General features: G+C 46.0%; 2 protein-coding genes across 4 annotated transcripts in view; one reads left to right on the forward strand and one right to left on the reverse strand.

Annotated features, from left to right (window-relative positions):
• Nucleotides 1-3,773, reverse strand: part of LANCL1 (LanC like glutathione S-transferase 1) — a 28,661-nt gene extending 24,888 nt beyond the window's left edge. Inside the window, exons 1-2 of one of the 2 annotated variants that reach the window (XM_074968094.1) lie at nt 3,706-3,773; nt 3,293-3,389 (exon numbers count right to left, since the gene is read on the reverse strand). In XM_074968094.1, the coding sequence (XP_074824195.1) occupies nt 3,293-3,373 (81 nt within the window). In that variant the 5' untranslated portion in view covers nt 3,374-3,389; nt 3,706-3,773. Of the gene's footprint in view, nt 1-3,292; nt 3,390-3,469; nt 3,489-3,705 lie in introns of those variants that run through there. The other variant, XM_074968095.1, reaches the window with a different exon arrangement.
• Nucleotides 3,774-19,542: 15,769 nt separating this feature from the next.
• Nucleotides 19,543-21,474, forward strand: part of CPS1 (carbamoyl-phosphate synthase 1) — a 153,376-nt gene continuing 151,444 nt past the window's right edge. The window contains exon 1 of one of the 2 annotated variants that reach the window (XM_074968096.1): nt 19,543-19,564. The gene's annotated coding sequence lies outside the window, so the exon portion shown is untranslated. Of the gene's footprint in view, nt 19,565-19,609; nt 19,628-21,474 lie in introns of those variants that run through there. The other variant, XM_074968097.1, reaches the window with a different exon arrangement.

Below are 21,474 nucleotides of genomic sequence, written 5' to 3' on the forward strand. Positions count from 1 at the left end.
CAGCTCTAACACGCCACCTGGCCCTGGCCCACAGGTGAGGCTTGAGGAAGTTGAGAGCAGGGTAGCCACTGCTCCAAAAAGAAATCCAACTCAGCTCCAGCCTGCTCCCATCCAGAATGTGGTGCAAGGTGCAGCTCTTTGGGCTGGCTTTTCACTAACTTCCCTTGGTTAGCTACCTAGATTCTCTGTCCTTAAAGCTGTGGTACTGCAGGAGTGACTGGAGTGTTGTGATTTAATCCTTGTATTTGTGAGGTGATAGACTGCCCAGCACTGAGATCTCACTTTAATAATAACAAATTGCATGGGCTTGATTCTCCTCATTCACACCAGCATAAAAATTCCACTGATGTTAAAGGAGTTACTCCTGCTGTCCATCAGGGCAAAATAAGATCTTAAGAACTCAGGCCCTAATTTAAGTAGGCTAGTCTAGGCCAGGCTTGACCTAGCTGTTACTAATAAAATGGGTTGTAGGAAGCAATCCACGAAATGGAAATCCTTCCCTTTTCAACCTTCCGCACCCCGTCTCCCACATGGCTAAACATGCTACATGATGACTTTTTTATATTTTAAAAATCTAGCATTCATCAAGGCCTATTTGCTGTGGTTTTCCAAGCTGCTGGATTTTGGTACGTGAACTGCTACATTTTGTTCATTCCCCTACAGGCATATTTTAATTGCTTTGTCCTGGAAAAAAAAAAAAGATAATGAAACTAAGCAATTGGCTGGAAAAAAATGAAATTAATTTGTAGAGCTTGGTTCCATACTTACTACTATAACTGCAGCCCATTCATAGCACCGTCGGGATCACCACCTCTGGATCACCACAATTGACTGAAGAGGTCTATAGCATGAGACAGTCTAAGGGCTGCGATATGGTACTGTATGTCACAAGATGGCATCACCTTATGATAAAGTATCTACCATACTGTGTGGGTACATGCTTTTGTGATAATTCCAGCAGCACCCACCAATGCAGTAAGAGCCTTAAGCAATAACAAAAGGTTTTGTTTTAACAAGATTGAACAGTAGTTGAGAGCTCAGATGCATCAGAATGTCTTATGCCAAGGCTTGGCTGTGTATGCACACACACACATACACTCTGCTTCCTACACACCTTTGCAGAGGCCTGGGGGGACCAATGTTTTGAAGGAAAGAGTATTTTTCTGTTTGGACCGTTTGTAGTAAAAGTGATGGTATGATGTGGATGAGTATTATTAAACTGTGTGCCACAAGCATTCACACTGTACTAAGCTGTGTAGGCTAGAAAAGACTGCTGCAGTTTAGGCAGATCCAGCTCATCAGTTTAAAAATCTAACCATGTCACGATTCCTTCATTTCTTTTTGTAGCCTGCCACTTAAGTAACTCAGAGACTGTAATCCATGCCATGGTCTTTGGGTTAATACATTAAAGAAGGCACATCTCGTGGGTCCAATCCCCTGAGCTTGAAGATTTTGAACTAGTTCTGCTTGTTTGAGTCTGTTTTCCAGAACATGTCACAAAAAGTGCTTTGTGCAATAAATTGTGATTATTGTTTTTAGTCTAGGGAATCTGGGTTAGATACAAAGATCTGCTCTGTTAAATGTGTGACTAAAGACTTTTCACATATATATATATATATAAAAATAATATGCTTCTAAAATTGCTGAGGGGATAAAAGTGCAGTGGCTCAGAACTGATTTGTTGGAGTCAGACTCTGGAAGCAAATCTCAGTGAAACATTGTGGAATAAAAACTTCAGGTAGCAACACCACCAAATCAAGATAAACACCAGATGCCCAAAGATCTTTAAGAACTTCCAAATCCAGAGATATAAGGTTAAAGCTTTTAAGGTGCTTCCTAGCAGTGATGAGACAGCAGATATGTTGCACCTTCAACTGGGAAGACTTCTGTGATTGTGCATATGATGCATCCTCAGAAATGGGAGACTGCAAATCTCCTCTGCCAAAGTGAAGCAGAAAGCCTCAAGGCCCCTCTGTAATAACTACATGTCAGGGCATCTCTTCCTGGCTCTGAGCTGCGTTGCTCAGAAAATACAGAGCTAGTCTAAATAAGGTGGATGAGAGGCTGCCAAAGCAAACACCCCTGTGGTGTTTGAATGCTTCATCATCTTCACAATACTTAGCACTTACACAGCACATTTCATCTTCAAAGACATTAATTACTTAAGCTTCACAGCACCTCTGTGCAGGAAATTTTAATTTACTGATTGAGAAACTGAAGCAGAGAGATTAAGTGACTTGCCCAAGGCCACTGAGAGTCAGTGACTAGAATGCAGGAGTTTCTGGCTCCCAGACATGTTCTCAGACCACACCTGCGCCCGAATGGCTGCAAGATCCTTTCATCTTACCTTTCCCGCTATTACAATAAAATGCAACACTGCTCCTAACTCAAGATCCATATCAACAGATGTATGGGAATCGACTGGGAGATTTAGACACACAAACTATACAATCTCCCTCTGTTTTTTACTCAGAACTACTGGGGCCTTATAAAGTCCCCAGGGGAAAGGGTCAGTGTTTCTGATTTATGTCCACATGGAGTGGCTTCTTGTCTTTTCAATATCCAATAAACCTACAGCAAGTGGGAAAGCAAAAGCTTTGTTTATTTGCTCTTAGTCTCAGGGTGTTTATTACACAAGTGAAGTCAGAATCCTGTTTACAATGTCACAGATAGCTGCTTCGGAAATTGGTTCTCTCCCCATGTACATTCTCTTCTCTAAACTGTTAACACACCCCTTTGAACCCTCTCACAAGAGCCAGTGATTCTGGTCACACAGCACCACTGCCCAGTTGCATGGACTGGCTTTTTTCTCCTGCATCCAAACCTTTAACCTACATTAGGATTTTTCCATTAGCATTTGCGCCCCCCCCCCCAACTCCTTACAAAAGTTTAACTTGGCTCATGATTTCATAGGATTAAACTAGACGCTATAGTTGTTTTCACTAACTGGATGAGGTGGCTATAAATGGGGAAACTGTCCCAGAGGACAATGGCAGATACCTGAATGCTGACCTGGCTCGGGTGCTCAGGTAAGCCTACGAGAAGGCTCAAGGAAGCTCATAAAAACATTTCAAAAAGAAACGTCCGAGACGCTATTAACATCGAACGCGCAAGCCCTGTCTCGAGGCATGTTAGGAGTGCAATCCCTGCCTTTCTCCGGATCGACCGGGCACTGCTGCCATGCCACAGAAACAGGGGAAAGAAAAATTAAGCTCACACAAGCCCATGACACCTGTTAAGAAAGAAACACTCCAGCGCTGTAAAATTAAGTAGCTTTAGAGCCCCAACTCACCCGCCCTGAAGAGTCAAAGTATCCTGTGGCCAGGGATTTGTCATAGTCCGCGTAGGGATTCGGGAAGGCCCTTTGGGCCATAATGGCAACAGCAAACCTGCAAGAGAGTGAAGAGAAAAAGCTGGGATCCAGTTATGTGAGCAGGCTGAGGCTATTGCTTGCTGCTATGACAGCTACCTGCCCCCAGGCCCCAGCTTCCTGGGAGATGCAGAGCAGGCAGGCCAGCCAGCTTCTGCAGCTGCACCAGCATGCTGCACCCAAATCGAACACACAAGAGAAGATCTCAGGGATCTAAAGAAGCAACACAACAGCTTACTAACATCCTCCCCCCCCCGCCCCTTGCTGTACAATACAACTCCACCCGGAAAACAGAGGGAATCCTTGACATGGAACCACATTTCCCCCCACCTCACCCTGCAGCTCAGACAACAACAAGCACAGATCTGACTTTTCCACCTCCCACTTCCTGCTGCCACAAGCCAATGAGAGCTCGAGAGGGCCTGGAGTCCCAGCCACACACACACACACACACCTCCGGCTTCTTAAAGAGACAGGGAGGGAAGTCTACTTTTGCAGGGCATTTTTTTATGCCAGTCCAAACTTTTGGGCAGTGCTCCCAGTGCTGAGCTCATGAAAGAAGCTGAGTGCAGCTCCTGGCTCTGCTGCGCTTTCCCAAGCACATTGTGTTCTGCCAAGTTCCAAAGGGTTTTTTCTTTTTAAGGGGTAAGATGGGTTAAGAATAATTCATATCAAATAATGGAGAGAGCTAGATAATATGTTGATTATTTTTAGACAGTCAGGTAAATAGCCAACCTGATCTTACACTCATCCACAGCAGAATTTTTAACATTGCTTATAAGATTAATACACTTGTCCCTTTCCTAGCAGAATCCTGCTCTGGGGTGTTTTAATGGTATTTTTCTGTAAAATATTGTCATGATTTGTATTATAGCAGACCCAACTGAGATCAGGCACCATGTACATACACATACTAGGAGACAGACCTGCCCTTAAGAGCGTGCAGTCTAAACAGACATGGTTGTGAGGGGAAACTGAGGCACAGAGGGGCGACATGTCTCGCCCAAGGTCACCCAGCAGGTCAGTGGCAGATGCAGCAGCAGTTTAAGGAAATAGATCCCTATTTTGAAGTTGAAAATGTCTCATATTTGCTGTAGGAGGCTGGCCTTTCCAGCATCTGCCCTCCTGCCTGGACCACGATCCGCTGATCTGCTGCTGCAGCACTCCCAGCTCCCCCACTCCCCTGACTCTCTCTCATCATTCACCCTCTGCCAGAAGAACCAGGTTGGGGCTGAGAATTAGGCCACCGTTTCTAGTGTTGTCACAGGAAGAGAGGCTGCTGATGGTTGTGGTAGCTGTGGAGATGACTTTTTATGGGGTTCACAGGCGCATCTAATGTTCTGAAGTGGATTGCTGAGGGTGTTTGACCCTAGTCCTTGTGGGAAAGCCAGGGGATGGCAGATGAAAGAGGAGGAGATTGAAAGAACATTTCACAAAGGGAAGTACTTTCTTGAGCCCTTTGCCCCTTGTGACAGTACCTACTGTAATCGATGGATACTTGATCTTTGTCAAGATTATGTGACTGGTGGACCCAGGGAAATAACATGCAGTTTCTCACTACACTCCTGTATGTCAAACCCTTATCATACCTCTCACCTGAGCACTCACTGAACATCGGGCCTGCTCCGAGCTCGGGGGTTACTCTTTTAGCTCAAGTAGTCGAGGCTCATGCTTTTAATCTTAGATTCAAGCCCTGCTGAGGGTCAGATCGCCTAGTGCACCTCTTGTTACAAGAGTTCTACATAAAATCTATCAGTCTATAGCTGTCTGTGTGTCTATGGAGACAGTTCATATCAAGATTGCCCTCTGCTGGCAATAAGAATATGTGATATAGTTGATAAGATGTAAATTCAATAGAATTATTACACACTACAAATAGCTTCCTGAGTCCAGCTTTTACCACCTATCCGCCTGGAAAGTTATAATCTGCTCTCCTGATGGTATCTGAGCAGCTAGGGCCAGAAGTGTGTCAACAGCAACTTCTTTCAGACTCACTGATTTGCAATCTTGGACATGCCAACCCTGAGTGTGGCGCACTCTGGAACTGTAGCATTCCAGACTCCCTTGTGTCTCACAATTCAGCGAGGAGGTGCTGGATGAGGCCAGCATTAAATGCATCTGGGCTTTAAATGCATGGAGGGGCAGAACACCAGGTAGGAGTTGGATCCATATGGCTGAACCCCTGGGCCCATGCACAGCCCTGCTAACAGACCGTGGGGCTCTGTGGCATTGCAACCCACAAAGATCCAAGTGCAGGGTCCAGACATAAGGGTCTACTGGAACTGTTTTCATTTGCCATTGATAGGAACATACAAGAGAATATATTAGGCTTTTGCATTCACCTTTTAGTGGATTATAGTGTATTGTACTTTCCAGTTTTCTGTCCATATGTCCTTTTTGTCCTTTTCTGTATTACAGTTTATAAAATTAAAGATCAAAGAGTGCAATTTATTCAAAGAGGCAGTGGGGAAAATACAGTAACCTTCAATTTCAACTCCCCTTCCACACAGTGATTCCTACAGTACATAGTTCTGGTTGTTTAATCTGCAAATCTTGCCATCGCTGCATTAAATTCAAGGCGAACCAGACAAGTTGAGAAATGTTAGCATTCAGATCAGTGAGCAGAGTATTGGCAGAAATAGTGTTGGGACTTTTGCTCATATCAAAATTCAGAGAGTTATAGAGAGCCCTGTAATATAGTCTGATATTCCCATGTTAGAATTATATCCTCTTTACAGTTCAACAGCAAAGATCTAACATAAAGCACAGTTTTATCTTCAGAACTTCTTTTATCCCTGATTCATTTCAAGTTCTTTTAAAATAAAGCCACTTAATATCAAAGATCCTTTCCCCAAACTATCATCTTTTTTCTCCCCTTCAGCCAACCCCCCAATACAAGAGATTCTACTTGGATGTAGTGTTGTTTAATGGGTCCATGTCCCGTTTAGTTTAGTTTAGGCCTCTCTGGAGCTGACTGTGCCCAAGATGACTCAGGTGTGACCTGCTGCTGACATCACTTGGCCAGGCAATGTACTATGGTTCCCCACTAATCTCCCCAAAGCCACAGACCACGTGGAGATGATGAAAAGGGTAGAGGAACAAACTTACGGAAATCAGCATAAGAAAGAGAAGCTGCTGCCATGTTAGTTTTAGAATACCAGTCATTCTGGGTTTATTAGTGAAAAGCTTAAACAGTGCAAATCTGCTAATTTAGAAAGCAGTCAGTCCAGTTGTCACTGTCCCCACAAAGTGACACAGGAGCCCCAGTAGTGTACCTGTCAGTGATTTATGAAACATCAGAGCATCTTGCCACTAGTTGGAAAAGGTGCTAAGCCGAGAGCAGCTGGGTTTTAATTTCTTTTGGTTTGCCAAGATCATATTTCTGAAGGTCAAACCGCTCTCCAGCAGCTGATGATCCTATCACAAATGTTCCTGTTTTCATTAATTAATAAGAAAAGCAACCTAGAAACAGAAGGTTTGATTTGTTCACTGTACCTCAGTGCCTGAGACATCTCCCTTTTTGTCCTTAATCTTTTGGTTTTGAATGGAGAATGTATACAATATTGTAACAAACTGTGATCACCTAGGACATAATTTTTCAGTACATGATGGGTACTCAAAGCTTCATGGCAATATTGGGGTTAGAACACAGAATCTCCTACTCCAAAAGCACAGGACACCACCACATGCACTAAAGGAGAATCCCTGTTAGCTTTTAGCAGTATGGGACCTACCACAATTGAGCAGTTCTGATTTCATCCAGTAGATGGGAAGTGTTACCCACTCCATCCTCCCAGACACAACCCTAGCTAGTTAATTATAACCTCACAATGCCCTGCTGATGATTTTCCATTTTGACCTGAAACAAGCTGTTTCAATACCTCTGCCTTGAAATGAAATATCCTGCCCCAAACACTTCATTAAGTGTCTTCTGAAGATAGATTTTTCAAAAATTGGCATCATGTTTAATATACTCGGACTCTCTCTCCCCATGACTCTAATGCTGCTGGTTTCTTCTTCCTCATTGGTTCTTCCCTAGTCAAAATTCTGAAAGGATAGAACAAGAGAGTGGAGTCTCCCAGTGATAATCATTCGCCTCTCTTACTCATGATTTATTCAGCAACAGCACAGCTGGAGATATTAAATGCAAAAGCTTGTAGTCCAGAGTGGGCTTCATAGATCAAAGCCTACAATGCATTTTATTCCCCTTTAAAAATAAATAAATAAAACAAAATCAGATGTTATTTCCATCATAAAACTATCCATAAAACAGCAATGATCCTAGCAACTTTGTTGTTCTTAAAGATTAGAGCCATGGCTCACTGTATCTGATCTTGGTCAAAACTTGACATAGTAATACACTGGAAATCATAGTGCAGTTCTGAAGCGAAACAGAAGGTTTTCAGGCAAGGCGAGCATCATAATTGGCCTTGCAGTGATAAAACCTTTCGTTTTAAAGGAAAACCGCCAAGTTGAGAAAATCAGGTCCTTCATTAGCGGCTTCACTCCGATTTCCAATGGGAAGGAGACGACAGCACAAAAACCTCTAGCTGCATAAATAGTTAGCAGTCTCAGCACAGCGGCCAAGGATTATAAAGGGTATTATGTGAGTGAATTTTCTGTGATAGCAGGGAACTGGACTGAAGGACTTAGGAGGTGCCTTCCAGTCCATTGTTCCTATGACTGAACCATTGGGGGTGAAAATGAACGACTCTGGCAGCTGTAGCAATAGTTACCTGCAGATTTCCAGTTGAGCCTCTAGATGTCACTGTGCTATAGTGAGCATGCCAGATAACCTGTGCTTTCCCGTCACACGCCGCAACGGAAGTCAGTTTGCTTAGTTTGTCATTTGTGACTGTGGTCCCTACTCCCTAATAAATACATCTTTGGACTGGGCCTGACCATCTTCATCATGCACATCTTCAAATATGCCCAGCCAGCCCTACTGCACCTGGTCCCTGCCTGCACTGGGTTCCCTCTCCTCGTGGCCTTGGTGAAGGGAGAAGTAACTGAAATGTTCATCTATGAGGAGAATTCCATGCCAAAGGAGGAGCCTGGGGACTCCAAAGATGCAAAGATGGAAACGGATGAAAAAGAGAAGTGAGCTTGCACGCCTGGGCCAGGATGGGCATGTCGGGACCAGGCCGGGCTGGGATCCAGACCCCATCACAAGGGATAAAGATAAAAAGACCAATTGTGTATCAGCATCGTGTTGTATGTGTGTATCCGGAGAAACTGTCGGGATGGGAGAAGTCTCTGTAAGCCACTTCTCTCTGTCTGAAGTCCTTCTGCCATCCCGATGTTCCACCTGGGGCCTGTCCACTGCCATGCAGCGCTTTGGACAGCCACATTCCCTTATTTTATTTCATTTTTTGTCATCTCCTAAATGGGGTAGTAAAAAGGGGGGAAACCAAAGGGCTGGTTTTTAAATTTTGTATTGTGGATTCACTTTCTCTCATATTAAACCATCTCAAAGAATGAAAAATAATAAATAAATAAATAAATTTGTCTTGTTTAAGAAGGTCTGTGGTTTCAGATATTGGGACAGAGGTGATCCCTCCAGGTCATGTATCTTAGTGAGACTGTTTGGAGAAGCTTGTATTGCTGCTCTCCTTGCTATGCTTTGTCTAGATAGTAATGCATAGATTCATAGATTCCAAGGCCAGAAGAGACCATTGTGATCATCTGCTCTGCTCTCCTGCATAACACAGGTCATAGGACTTCCCTGTTTGAACTAGAGCATGTCTTTCAGACCGACATTCAATTGTGATTTAAACATTGGCGGTGGTGGAGAATCCACACAATTTACATTGTTCAAATGGTTAATTTAACCACCTTGCTGTTAAACATTTGTGCTTTATTGCTAATGATCATACTGGCTTCTTACTGGGCACTGTGTTAGCACCTCGTGCAATATCAGTGGAGGACTCTGTCTTCCCTCCAGCACAGAGAAGGGAAGAAATGCCAGAGTGGAACCTGGGAGCTGGGGTCAATGTGTGAGCAGGAGCAACAAGCCAAAGGCAGCAGCCTGGGAAGCCCAGATAGCAGGTGGCCTGAGAGCTGGGTCAAGACACAAGGCTAATGCTGCCAGGAGCCACCCGTAGGCACAGTGTGAAGGTGCAAGGCTGCAGCCCAGAGGACTGTGCAGAGGAGTTACACCAGGACTGCCTCTAAGGCCAGGTTTCTCTTGCTTTCTTGTAATTATTAAAGCAACTGTGCTTAGGGCATTTACACCTTTTATTTCTGTTGGCCCTAATAAAGGAATTCTCTGCTACTCAGAATGTATGTTACTCAGAGGAACCCACCAATGAATAGGTTGCGAAGGACTTAGTGCTTGGAGCACCTATAGTGCTGGCCTCGTGGTACAGTCAGCACGCTACCAAATATCAAGTGGCTTGGTGTACTGCAGCACTCGCAGCAACACCTTGGGGTGTGTTACTGCACCTTGGTATTTATGACACATCCAGAGCCATGGGACATGAGTACCCTACACTGTAGCTCTCAGTGGGTAAAGAGAGGGCTTCAGGTTCCAGGGCTGTCAGTCTGGTAGATTTCATGCGTTACTGACTCCCTTGATCTTTTCTGAGAGCAGTGGGCACTGTCTGGGGTTCATGGCTCAATGCCCCCATCTGGTATCCTTGTTTTGAACCTTTGCTCCTCTCTCCCATCCGTGTTTTTTACCATTTGCTGTTCCCTGTATTTAGGTAGGTCCTGGGCAATGTTCCCTCTAATTTTTTTCTTGTTTACTGAGCAGGCTACAAACTCCTCTGAGCACTAATTTTTGTCCTTGGGCAAGCTTATACTTTGTAAGTGAGGGCTGCTTATGGGGGAGGGTGGTGTGTGTGTGAGGGGTGTAAGGGGACTGAAGGGTGCATACAGAGGGTTGTGTGTAGGGGGAGCTGTGTAGGGGGGATGAGGAGTATGCAGGGAGAATTGTGAGGGGGATGAGGGGCATAGTGGGTAGGGGGAGATAGGGGGAATGCAGGGGGAGTTGTGAGGGGGATGTGGGGTGTACTGTGGTGAGGAAGGTGAGGGTATGCAGGGGGGTTGTGAGGGGGATGAGGGGTGTACTGGGGTTGGGGGGGAGGTGAAGGGTGTACAGAGCGGGTTGTGAGGGGGTGAGGGGTAAACTGGGGTGGGAGTGTGGGCAGGTGAGGGGTAAGCAGGGGAGGTTGTGAGGGAGATGACGGGTCTACTGAGGTGGTGGAGGTGAGGGGTTTGCAGGGGAAGTTGTGTATGGGGAAAGAGGGGTGTGTAGAGGACTGCACCAGGGTGGGTCCCCTCAGTATCACATACTAGTCTCTGTCCCTGCCATTTGTGGGGTGCCAGAGGGAGGTGATTTGCTCTGCAGCAGCAGTCTTAGGAGCCAGGCCAGGGGTCTGTGCTGGGGGGAGGGGTCACACCACACCTCCCCAGTCCAGGGGTTTCAGACCCCCCTCCAGGCATTCCCAGGAAGAGGCCTGGGCCATAGCTTCCTCCCACACTGCCTCTTGGCAGTGGAAGCTGCTGTGTCTCTGAACACTAATTGCCAGGCTGGGGGTTGGTGCTTTGGCCGTCAGGCCGCAGCTCCAGAGCTGCTGCTGCCCCAGGCCAGCACCACAGACCCTGTCCAGCCCCTCACCCGAGCTCCTGTGCAAGGAGCATCCCAGAGCTGCTGCTGCTGCTCCTGGCCAGGCCGGGCATGTTCCTCCCCAGAATGGGAAGTCCTTCCACACCCCCGCAGGGAGGAGCCGGGCTGCACGTGCCCCATCCCAGGAGCTGGGGGTGAGCAGAGCAGGTTCATAAAGGGACACCCCACATCCCTGCTGGAGATGTGTGACAGTTTCTCTGCCTGCACCGTATATACAAGATTGCTGCATGGCCACGCAGCTTATAGGAGACATTGGTGTGTGGTCCCTTGGCTCCTCCCTCATCCAAGGGGGTGGGTGTGACATACCAGGGTACAATCCAGACTAATGAGCTGCTGTATCAGCTCTGCCCTGCAACCTTGGGTGCCTTACAATGCCTTGCTGAAGGAGTTCCCACCTGGGCACTCACAAACAGCCTTCCAGCAGGCAAACTGTACCCAGAGTGTCCATGTGTAACTGCAACCTGCCAGCCATGCTTGGGCTACACTCTGGCTCTCACCAGCCTGAGTTACACTGCAGGGTGACCCCAACACCCCCACCAGTCTCAGACTTTCCCTCAGAAATGTATGTCCTGTCCAACCCAGCCCTCTCCTGGACCATACAAGTTATATAAAGTCGGTTATTTCTTTAATAGAAATAATATGCGCACGACTTGCCATTCCAAATGGAGTTTCCCAGACACTTCCATTTAAATACGTTGGATTAGATAAAACAATAAAACAAGTTAATTAACTACAAAAAGAGAGATTTCAAGTGAGTAGAAGTAATGAGGCATAAAGGTCAGGAATGGTTACAAGAAAAATAATGATAAAATGCTACTGGTGCCTAGGGTGCCTAGGATTGTCCTGGAGTCTCCAGGAAGTAAAGATTCATCTTTAATTAAAGATTATGTCTTGTGATGAAACCTCTAGGAATATGTCCAACCACAAATGGCAACCCTACTGGTGCCTAACAACACACTGTTAAATTCAAAGCAACGTTTTCTTACCACATGCTTTCTGCAGTTTTATTGACCAAACTCTGTAAGTCAGGACCCCTCCCCCAGTCCAACAGCTGCTTCTTTTATCCCTCCAGGTGCAGTGAATCCATGGGCAGAGAGCAGGGGGGCATGTCTTAGGAGGTTTGTCCCTCCTTTTTATAATTTCAGTTCCCCACACGAAAAACATTTCCAGTTGGGTACCATGACACAAAAAGTGTATGTGGAAGGATGTTCCCTGCTGCTTTTTTCTCACCAGTTTGAGGTTCCTTTGTTTCCATTCCTGCTTGATAACTCTGTTTACTGCTTATATGCCAACTTAGCAGAGCACCCATTCCTTTGTTTAAGACAGACATGCTTACTAACCTCAGTTTGGAACATGTGTTAGTAATATCATGCAGTGGAATCTTATAACTTTACATACAATGTTGCCACACCTATTTTACCAGGACAATAATGATGAGCAAATTATGAGTTTTTGGATGATACTTCATAAGGCATACTATGTACAAAAATTATTACAGCAGTGTGTAGGGTGTGAACACATGGGTGTATTCTGTCACAGTAGGCTTTGGTTGTTTGGTGGATCCCATGTTTCCAAGCTCAACATTTAGATAGGCTGGTGTGTTTCATGCATATTCTGTTCTCCCTTGACTTCTTGCTGTGGGCGTTGTCTGGGGTTCTCCACCCAGTGACTCCCTTTGGATCCCTTGTTTTGACTCTGTACCCTTACTTCTGTCCCTGCCACTTATTTGGTTGTCCCTGGGCTTAGCTGACCTCTTCCAAGGACATCACATGGAAACTGGTATATTTCATGAATACTAAGGCCAACATTTTCAAACTTGGGAGCCTGAAATTAGGCACCTGTGATTTCTCACCCCTCTCCAAACAAAGTCTGGGCCCACTGTGGAGGGTCAGACTCCCCCACTGATTGTGGTTTGGCCTTAAATAATAAAGAAATGTATGGCATCAATTCCAGCCCAGGCTGTCTCCACAGTCTTAGGCCTGGTCTACACTATGGGATTAGGTCGAATTTAGCTGCGTTAGGTCGATTTAAAAATGACTGCGTCCACACAACCAACCCCGTTCCGTCGACCTAACGGGCTCTTAAAATCAACTTCTGTACTCCTCCCCAACGAGGGGAGTAGCACTAAAATCGACCTTGCTGGGTCGAATTTGGGGTAGTGCGGATGCAAATTGATGGTATTGGCCTCCGGGAGCTATCCCAGAGTGCTCCATTGTGACTGCTCTGGACAGCACTTTTGAACTCTGATGCACTAGCCAGGTACACAGGAAAAGCCCCGGGAACTTTTGAATTTCATTTCCTATTTGGTCAGCGTGGCGAACTCAGCAGCACTCAGCAGCACAGGTGACCATGCAGTCCCCCCAGAATCACAAACGAGCTCCAGCATGGACCAAAAGGGAGACACTGGATCTGATTGCTGTACGGGGGGACCCTACCACTATCCCACCACTGTCTGTGGACACCTGCAAGGGGAGAGTCTCACGCTGCATGGAGGAGGATTTTGTGGATGAGGAAGAGGAGGAGGAGGAAGAGGACGAGAATGTGCAGCAGGCAAGTGGTGAATCCATTCTCCCCGGCAGCCAGGTCCTTTCCATCACCCTGGAGCCAATACCCTCCCAGGGTGGGATCCCCGACCCTGAAGCCGGAGAAGGCACCTCTGGTGAGTGCACATTTGTAACTACAGTACAGGGTTTAAAAGCAGTAGTGTTCATGGTCACCTGGTTGAAATAGGGGAATTTTTGTAAGGGAACAGTAAAAGGACCCTGTTCATGCTGGGCTGTTTGCGCTTGGCTAAAAGGGATCATCCCAGAGAATAGCCACACGGTGCGGGGGGTGTGGGTTGAAGGGATCATCCTGGAGAATAGTCATGCAGTGGGGTGGGGGTAGGTGTGTGCTGCACATCTACCCGAATACTGCAGCCCCTCCTTTTAAATGTGAAACCCAACCCATTGCTTGCTCTGGTAAAGGGGGGTGCTGCAGTTTGAAAACATTCCCACATGTTATGAAGGCATAAGAAGCCAACCCAATTTTACTCTCCCTTTTTATCTCCCCCCAGGTGCAAATGTTTCTACACCCTCCTTATCATCTCTGTCCCTGAGGTTATCACAGATTAGAAGGTTTCAGAGTAACAGCCGTGTTAGTCTGTATTCACAAAAAGAAAAGGAGTACTTGTGGCACCTTAGAGACTAACCAATTTATTTGAGCATGAGCTTTCGTGAGCTACAGCTCACTTCATCGGATCCGATGAAGTGAGCTGTAGCTCACGAAAGCTCATGCTCAAATAAATTGGTTAGTCTCTAAGGTGCCACAAGTACTCCTTTTCTTTTTACAAATTAGAAGGTGAAAAAAATGCACTTGCGATGACATGTTTTCCAAGCTCATGCAGTCCTCCTGCACTGATAGGGCACAGCTTAATGCATGGAGGTATTCAGTGGCAGAGGCCAGGAAAGAATAATTTCCTTAAGAATTAAGGAAAGCGCGAAGAGCGGAGGCAGGATGCGATGCTGAGGCTAATGGGGGAGCAAACAGACATGATGAAGCGTCTGTTGGGGGAGCAAACGGACACGATGAAGCGTCTGTTGGAGCTGCAGGAAAGCCAACAAGAGCACAGACCCCTGCTGCATCCACTGTATAACTGCCTACCCTCCTCCCCATGTTCCATAGCCTCCTCACCCAGACGCCCAAGAACTCTGGGGGGTGGAGGGGAAGCTCCAGGCACCCAGCCACTCCACTCCAGAGGATGGCCCAAGCAACAGAAGGCTGTCATTCAAACAGTTTGATTTTTAGTATGGCTACAATAAACAATATAGTTTTGTCCTTCCCTCCTCCCCGACCCCACCTGGGCTACCTTGTCCGCTATCTCATTATTTTTTTTAATTAATATAGAAAGAATGCATGGTTTCAAAACAAGTTACTTTATTTCAAAGGGGGGAGGATGGTTGGCTTACAGGGAATTAAAATTAACAAAGGGGGCGGGTTTGCAGCAAGGAGAAACACATACAACTGTCACACCGAAGCCTGGCCAGTCATGAAACTGGTTTTCAAAGCCTCTCTGATGCGCAGCACGCCTTGCTGTGCTCTTCTAATCATCCTGGTGTCTGGCTGCTCAAAATCAGATGCCAGGCGATTTGCCTCAACCTCCCACCCCACCATAAACATGTCCCCCTTACTCTCACAGATATTATGGAGCACACAGCAAGCAGCAATAACAATGGGAATGAGGTCTGACCCAGTCAGCAAACAGCACCAGCGAGCTTTTAAACGTCCAAAGGCATATTCTACCACCATTCTGCACTTGCTCAGCCTATAGTTGAATTGCTCCTTACTACTGTCCAGGCTGCCTGTGTAAGGCTTCATGAGCCATGGGAGCAAGGGGTAGGCTGGGTCCCCAGGGATAACTACTGGCATTTCAACATCCCCAATGGTAATTTTCTGGTCTGGGAAGTAAGTCCCTTCTTGCAGCTCCTCAAACAGGCCGGAGTTCCTAAATATGTGAGTGTCATGCACCTTTCCAGGCCATCCCACGCTGATGTCGGTGAAACGTCCCTTGTGATCCACCAGTGCTTGCAGCACCATTGAGAAGTACCCCTTGCGGTTTATGTATTGGTTGTCAAGGTGATCCGGTGCCAAGATAGGGATATTGGTTCCATCTATCGCCCCACCACAGTTAGGGAACCCCATTGCAGCAAAGCCATCCAGTATGACCTGCACATTTCCCAGAGTCACTACCCTCGATAGCAGCAGCTCAGTGATTGCGTTGGCTACTTGGATCACAGCAGCCCCCACAGTAGACTTGCCCACTCCAAATTGATTCCCGACTGGCCGATAGCAGTCAGGTGTTGCAAGCTTCCACAGGGCTATCGCCACTCACTTCTCAACTGTCAGGGCAGCTCTTGGTATTCCTGCGCTTCAGGGTGGGGGAAAGCAACTCACAGAGTTCTAGGAAAGTGTCCTTACGCATGCAAAAGTTTCACAGCCACTGGGAATCATACCATACCTGCAACACTGTGTGGTCCCACCAGTCTGTGCTTGTTTGCTGGGCCCAGAATCGGCGTGCCACTGTATCAACCAGCCCCACTGCCGTCATGATGTCCCAATTGCCACAGCCCGTGCTTTCAGGAACATCTGTGTCCATGTCCTCATCAAAATCCTCCTCGTGCTGGCATCTCTTAGCTTGGTTCTGCATATACTCCAGGATAATGCGTGAGGTGTTTACAATGCTCACAACAGCAGCGGTGATGGTGAGCTGAGTGGGCTCCATGCTTGCCGTGGTATGGCGTCTGCAGGAGAGCAGGAGAGCAGAGTTGCAGCGGAAGCGGTGGATGACGATGGTTAGCAGTCGTACAGCACCCAGGAGGACCAGAACGGATCCCCCGAGCTCGGCGCTGGGGAGCAGGAGAGCAGAATTGCAGCAGAAGCAGTGTATGACAACGGTTAGCAGTCCTACTGCACCGTCTGTTGACAGCAGCACCCAGGACACAACAGCAGCGGTGACGGTGAACTGAGCTAAGCGGGCTCCATGCTTGCCGTGGTATGGTGTCTGCACGGAAAAAAGGCGCAAAACGATTGTCTGCTGTTGCTTTCACGGAGGGAGGGGTGACTGACGACATGTACCCAAAACCACCCGTGACACTGTTTTTGCCCCATCAGGCATTGGGAGCTTAACCCAGAATTCCAATGGGTGGCGGAGACTGCAGGAACTGTGGGATAGCTACCCACAGTGCACTGCTCGGAATGTCGACGCTTGCCACGGTACTGTGAATGCACTCGGCTGACTCAATGTGCTTTTAGTGTGGACATACGCAATCGACTGTATAAAATCGATTTCTAAAAATCGAATTCTATAAGATCGACCTAAGTTCGTAGTGTAGACATACCCTTAGTATTCTTAGAAATCCTCCTGTAGCACAGTTCTGTCCTAGATGACTCTTCCTATAGAGCCATTTCCACCTTGGGTGGCGATAACAAGCCACACCTCCTACTGGGAGTCAGCCAGAATCAATTCACATCTCCCAGCGGGTTCCAACATTATGAACAGCCATGCCTCACAGGATGGGCCAAGAGAAGAACGGGAAGCTTGGTGACAGCATCTAAATAAGTGGGGTTTTTTTCTTCTAGAGATACAAAGCTCTTGCAGCATCTTTTGTAGTCAAAGAGAGATGTGGTCGCCTGGCACCTGCAAAAATCAGCCCAGTGTCTTGCAGTTACACATGCACACCTGACAAACACAAGCAGTGCCAGCAATTGATTTGTCCCATTGATATCAATGGGGCTACTTGTGTGTGTGAGCTTTTACATGTGTGTGTAACTCATGTGTAAGGTTAAGTGCATGTGTAACTGTTTGCAGGATCAGGGCCATATTTGGTTTTTTCCACAGTGCCTACACAGCACTACCAAATGGCAATGACTAGTCAGGCTTTGACCCTTGCTTTTTTGTATGATAAGGTTTCACTTTAATGACAAATGGACTCAACCCAAAAATAAAGAATTTCAACTAGGCCCTGATCCTGCAGAGACTTAAGCATATGCTAAACTTGAAATGTGAATAGTCCTATTGACTTCAGTGGGCTACTCTTGTGCATAAAGTTAAGCACAGGTGTAAGCAGGATCAGGGTTTTAATTAGCATTGACAACAGCATGCTACAAGTGTGCTACAGGAATGTGTGGCTGGGTAACTTTCCTCACTAACAGGAAAGACTGTCTCTTACTTATATAAATAGCACTCAGTGTTACCCCCTCCCCTTTATTAAAACTGAAGTTGTAGTACTGATATTTTCAAAGAGATTGCTCATCCCTTCCTGGCCTGATGCAGTACATCTGCCTATCATTCAGACGCATGCCGTGCTGCCAGTGCCAGGATATCCTGCCTTGCTTTCTTCTCCAGGGAGTGACATCTGTTGATGGGTCACTGCCTGGAACAAAGCTCTCCGTGTGAAAAGATTTCTTGCTCTCCCTTTCCGTGGTATTTTTGAGGGGAGGGGCAGTGGATATTTCTTTAGCGTTTTTTAAATCTTATTTTGAATTGTGTAGATCTTCTTTCTGAAAGCTGAGCCATTGAAAAGTGAGGAAATTCTGTTAACTAGCTGTGCTATTCAAATCCATCTGAGTGATTTCCTTGCTACATTCTCTGCCTTACATCTCTCCGCTTGGCAGTTACTGAGTTTCATCCAAGTTCACTTTCACTTTCTTTAGTGAATATTCCTTTGACCCTTGTTACTCAGCGTGTTTGAGAAGGCCAAAGTGGAGGGCTCCTGTTACGTGGATGTGTCCTCCATCTGCTATACACAGGATGGACAACATGCACAGTCCCCTTCTTTCTGAATGGAGAAAGAGAAAAATAAGATGGGGACATGCTTGCTCACAGCACAAAATTCTTTACAAAGAGAGGAATAATTCTTGTTTCCCTCTTGTTAGATCGTCTGCTGCTTCATGATGCTGAGATTTGTTGCCAGTACATTATGCCTGTTATTCTGCAAGCCTGTAGTTTCCGGTGCTGCTTTGAAAATTCATGCCTAAGGACCTCGGGACATTCCTGGGCTCTGTAGTCATAAAGATGCCTACTAGAAATGGGCAAAGGAGGTAGTGTGTGATCCATATCTGGGCTAAAAGCGAGGCTAGCATCTGGTTTGAAAGTGAAGTCGGTCTAAGGTTGGCATTCAAAGTTACTTTGAGATATGGGTGCCAAATGATGGGTATCTTGATTGCTCAGCTGATCCCCTGAGATTACGGACATTTCAAATCATGGAAATCTTTCGGTATCAGCTGTTCTAGTAAGATTTTGGTCTTCTCTGAACCAGAAGTAGAAAACAGGCCCTTGAAGGCTTTCTGATCTGGCCTAGAACCAGCACAATCAAAACAGGTTCAGATCCAGAAAGTCACATCTATTCCCCTCTCCTTGAAACATGAAGATGTTCAGCTTCGAGCTTTGGCTCATGTCTAGTTCCTACATCCCCTTTCTAGGAGCCACAAAATGACAGATTAGGCCTCCCAGGAGCAATCCCCCCTACTCAGGAGTGGAGTCTGCCTAGACAAGGCCATTGGACTCTTGGAGGAGCACTTAAGGTCCAGCACTTAAAATGGCTCCCACTACAGAAGTGTCAAGAACCTGTCTTGGATGGACTTGTTGGTGCTGGCTCCTCTTGAATAACTGAGTAATGCATAGGCTACTGCAGTGCTGCATACCACTCAGTTCTGGAATAACGTTATGGAAGTGTGTCTTCTGGTAGTTCTTTTGGGATGTGTAAGTGCCGGGGAAGGTTTATATACTAGTAGTTAAAAATATTATACACAATATTAAATACAAAGTTTATATACAATATTAAAAATACACATGCTTGGTTCAGGGAGCTCTGGGGATTAATTCAGCTTTGGTATGGTTAGTTATTTATCTCTGTTTTTCAAACTAGAGTGCAAAGGTATTGCTGGTGGGGGTGGAGAACCAACTGAGCAAACAACAAGTCTTTCATCAGTATTTACCTAGGACTGGTTCAGGAGAGGAGACTGAGCTAATGAAATGTGGTATGGGAGATGGTGGTGGTAATTAAGGACATTCTCTGCATTTGAAGGTACTCTTACTAATTCATCTGCTAACAGTTTTGAGTTGTGATTCGCCCACCAAAAAACCCCAGGTATGTGTGTGAGTTTACTGTGTCTCTTAATATTGAGCAGTGATACAGACTGCCGCTTCCAATGTTAAGAAATGGAAAACCTCCAGCAGTTAAAAACAAAGCATAAAGAATTCTTCACAGGTTCTTTTTGCTCTGTTGGCTAAAAATTAATTGTCATGTGACAAAGTTTAATGGCACTACCACGTGTCCAGTGAACAAGGGGTTAACTTCAGCTCAGATCCTTACCTTCCCTTGCTCAGGAGCTCAGTGCAAGGATTATAAACTGATGGTTTTGGAGACTGAGGCTCAGATCCTTAAAGGTATTTAGTCTCTTAACTCCCACTGATTTCTCCAGAGCAGCCGAAGTGGAAACACTACTTGTTAGAGGTTCTGTACTTAGTGCCATCAGGCTGGGTTGAACCCTAGGCAGAAGAATATAGGAATTCCCATACTGGATCAAACCAGGAGCATATCTAGTCCAGTATCCTATATCCAACCGAGGCCAGTACCACCTGTCTCATGTGAAGAAGCAAGAAACCTGCCAGTAGATGAACCTGTCTACAGGGAAATATTTTTTGTAAAGCACATTACCAAATAGGTGTTCTATCCATATGCATGAGGATTTATGTCTCCCAGAATTCTCAGACTTTTTTAATCCTTGTTACTGTAACAGTGGCTGTTCTCCTTATTCATATAAATATTTTCGGACTCCTGCTATACTCTAGGCCTCTCACCCTATCCCAACTGTGGGGAGCCCTCAGTAGGATAATGGTGGAATCTGGCTTGGAAGAAGGAGGAATCAAATCTTGTTAGTGCTGCAGTTCCAGCCACTCAGTTCACAGGTAGAAATGACAGACCCACTCAGCTGAGTGGGATCAGATCCCACAAAGCCTTATGAAGTGTAAGAGTTCATATGCTCATTATTCTTGGAGGGGTGGAAAACAGAATTGCAGCTGCCATAGGCTATTGGTACTGGAAGGGAAGAGCGGGCACTAATCTACCCCAAAAGGTGCAAAGAACACTGTACAGTGCACCACGGCTGCAACTCTGATTGATGTGAGATACAGAGGGCGAGAGAGAGAGAGGATTCTGCATTCTGTCCAAAAGAGAGAGAGAGAACAAAATTACTGGAATACACAACAGGGAGACTTTTCCATGCTGAAGTCCAGAAACTCATAAAGCTGAAAAGAAATGAATAGCATTAGAAAAATCAACCCTTGTGGTTAAGGGCATCCCTGTGTCATTTCAGAGCCCAGCAAAAGCTTTGTGTTTAATTCAGTTGAATCTTTCTTATTCAGTGACACTAGCCTACACAGGCATTTTATAATATCAGATTATGGATGAAAACCTGCAAGGAGGGTTGAAACAAACTAAGTCACAGCTGCATGCCATTACCTGCGCCACCAGTGTGTTAATCACGAGAACTTAGCAGAAGATCTTTGGAATGGCTTATTCTTTCACAACACTTGATAATATCTCTCACTACTAGCAAACTCTGTTAGGCCTGGTCTACACTACAGAGATAGATCCACGCAAGGCAGTTACATTGATCTGACTATGGAAGTGGGACGATAATGATCATCTTGGTCCCTTCTAGCCTGAAAGTTTATGAGTCTAAGTGTCTACACTTAAATTTTGCTCCTACCAACATTAACTGCCCTGCTACGCTGACTTAATAACTCCATCTCCACGAGCAACGCAGAGTCAAGGTCGATGTAGTTAGGTCGACACAGTGCCAGGGTAGACACTGCGTTGCTTATGTCGATTGTTACTGGCTTTCAGGAGCCTTCCCACAATGCCCCACAGTGACAATACAATTGATGCAAGCGCTCCTGGTATGGACACGCACCACTGACACAAGGAGCAAA

The sequence above is a fragment of the Natator depressus genome, chromosome 11, assembly GCF_965152275.1.
Source record: "Natator depressus isolate rNatDep1 chromosome 11, rNatDep2.hap1, whole genome shotgun sequence".
NCBI lineage: Eukaryota > Metazoa > Chordata > Testudines > Cheloniidae > Natator > Natator depressus.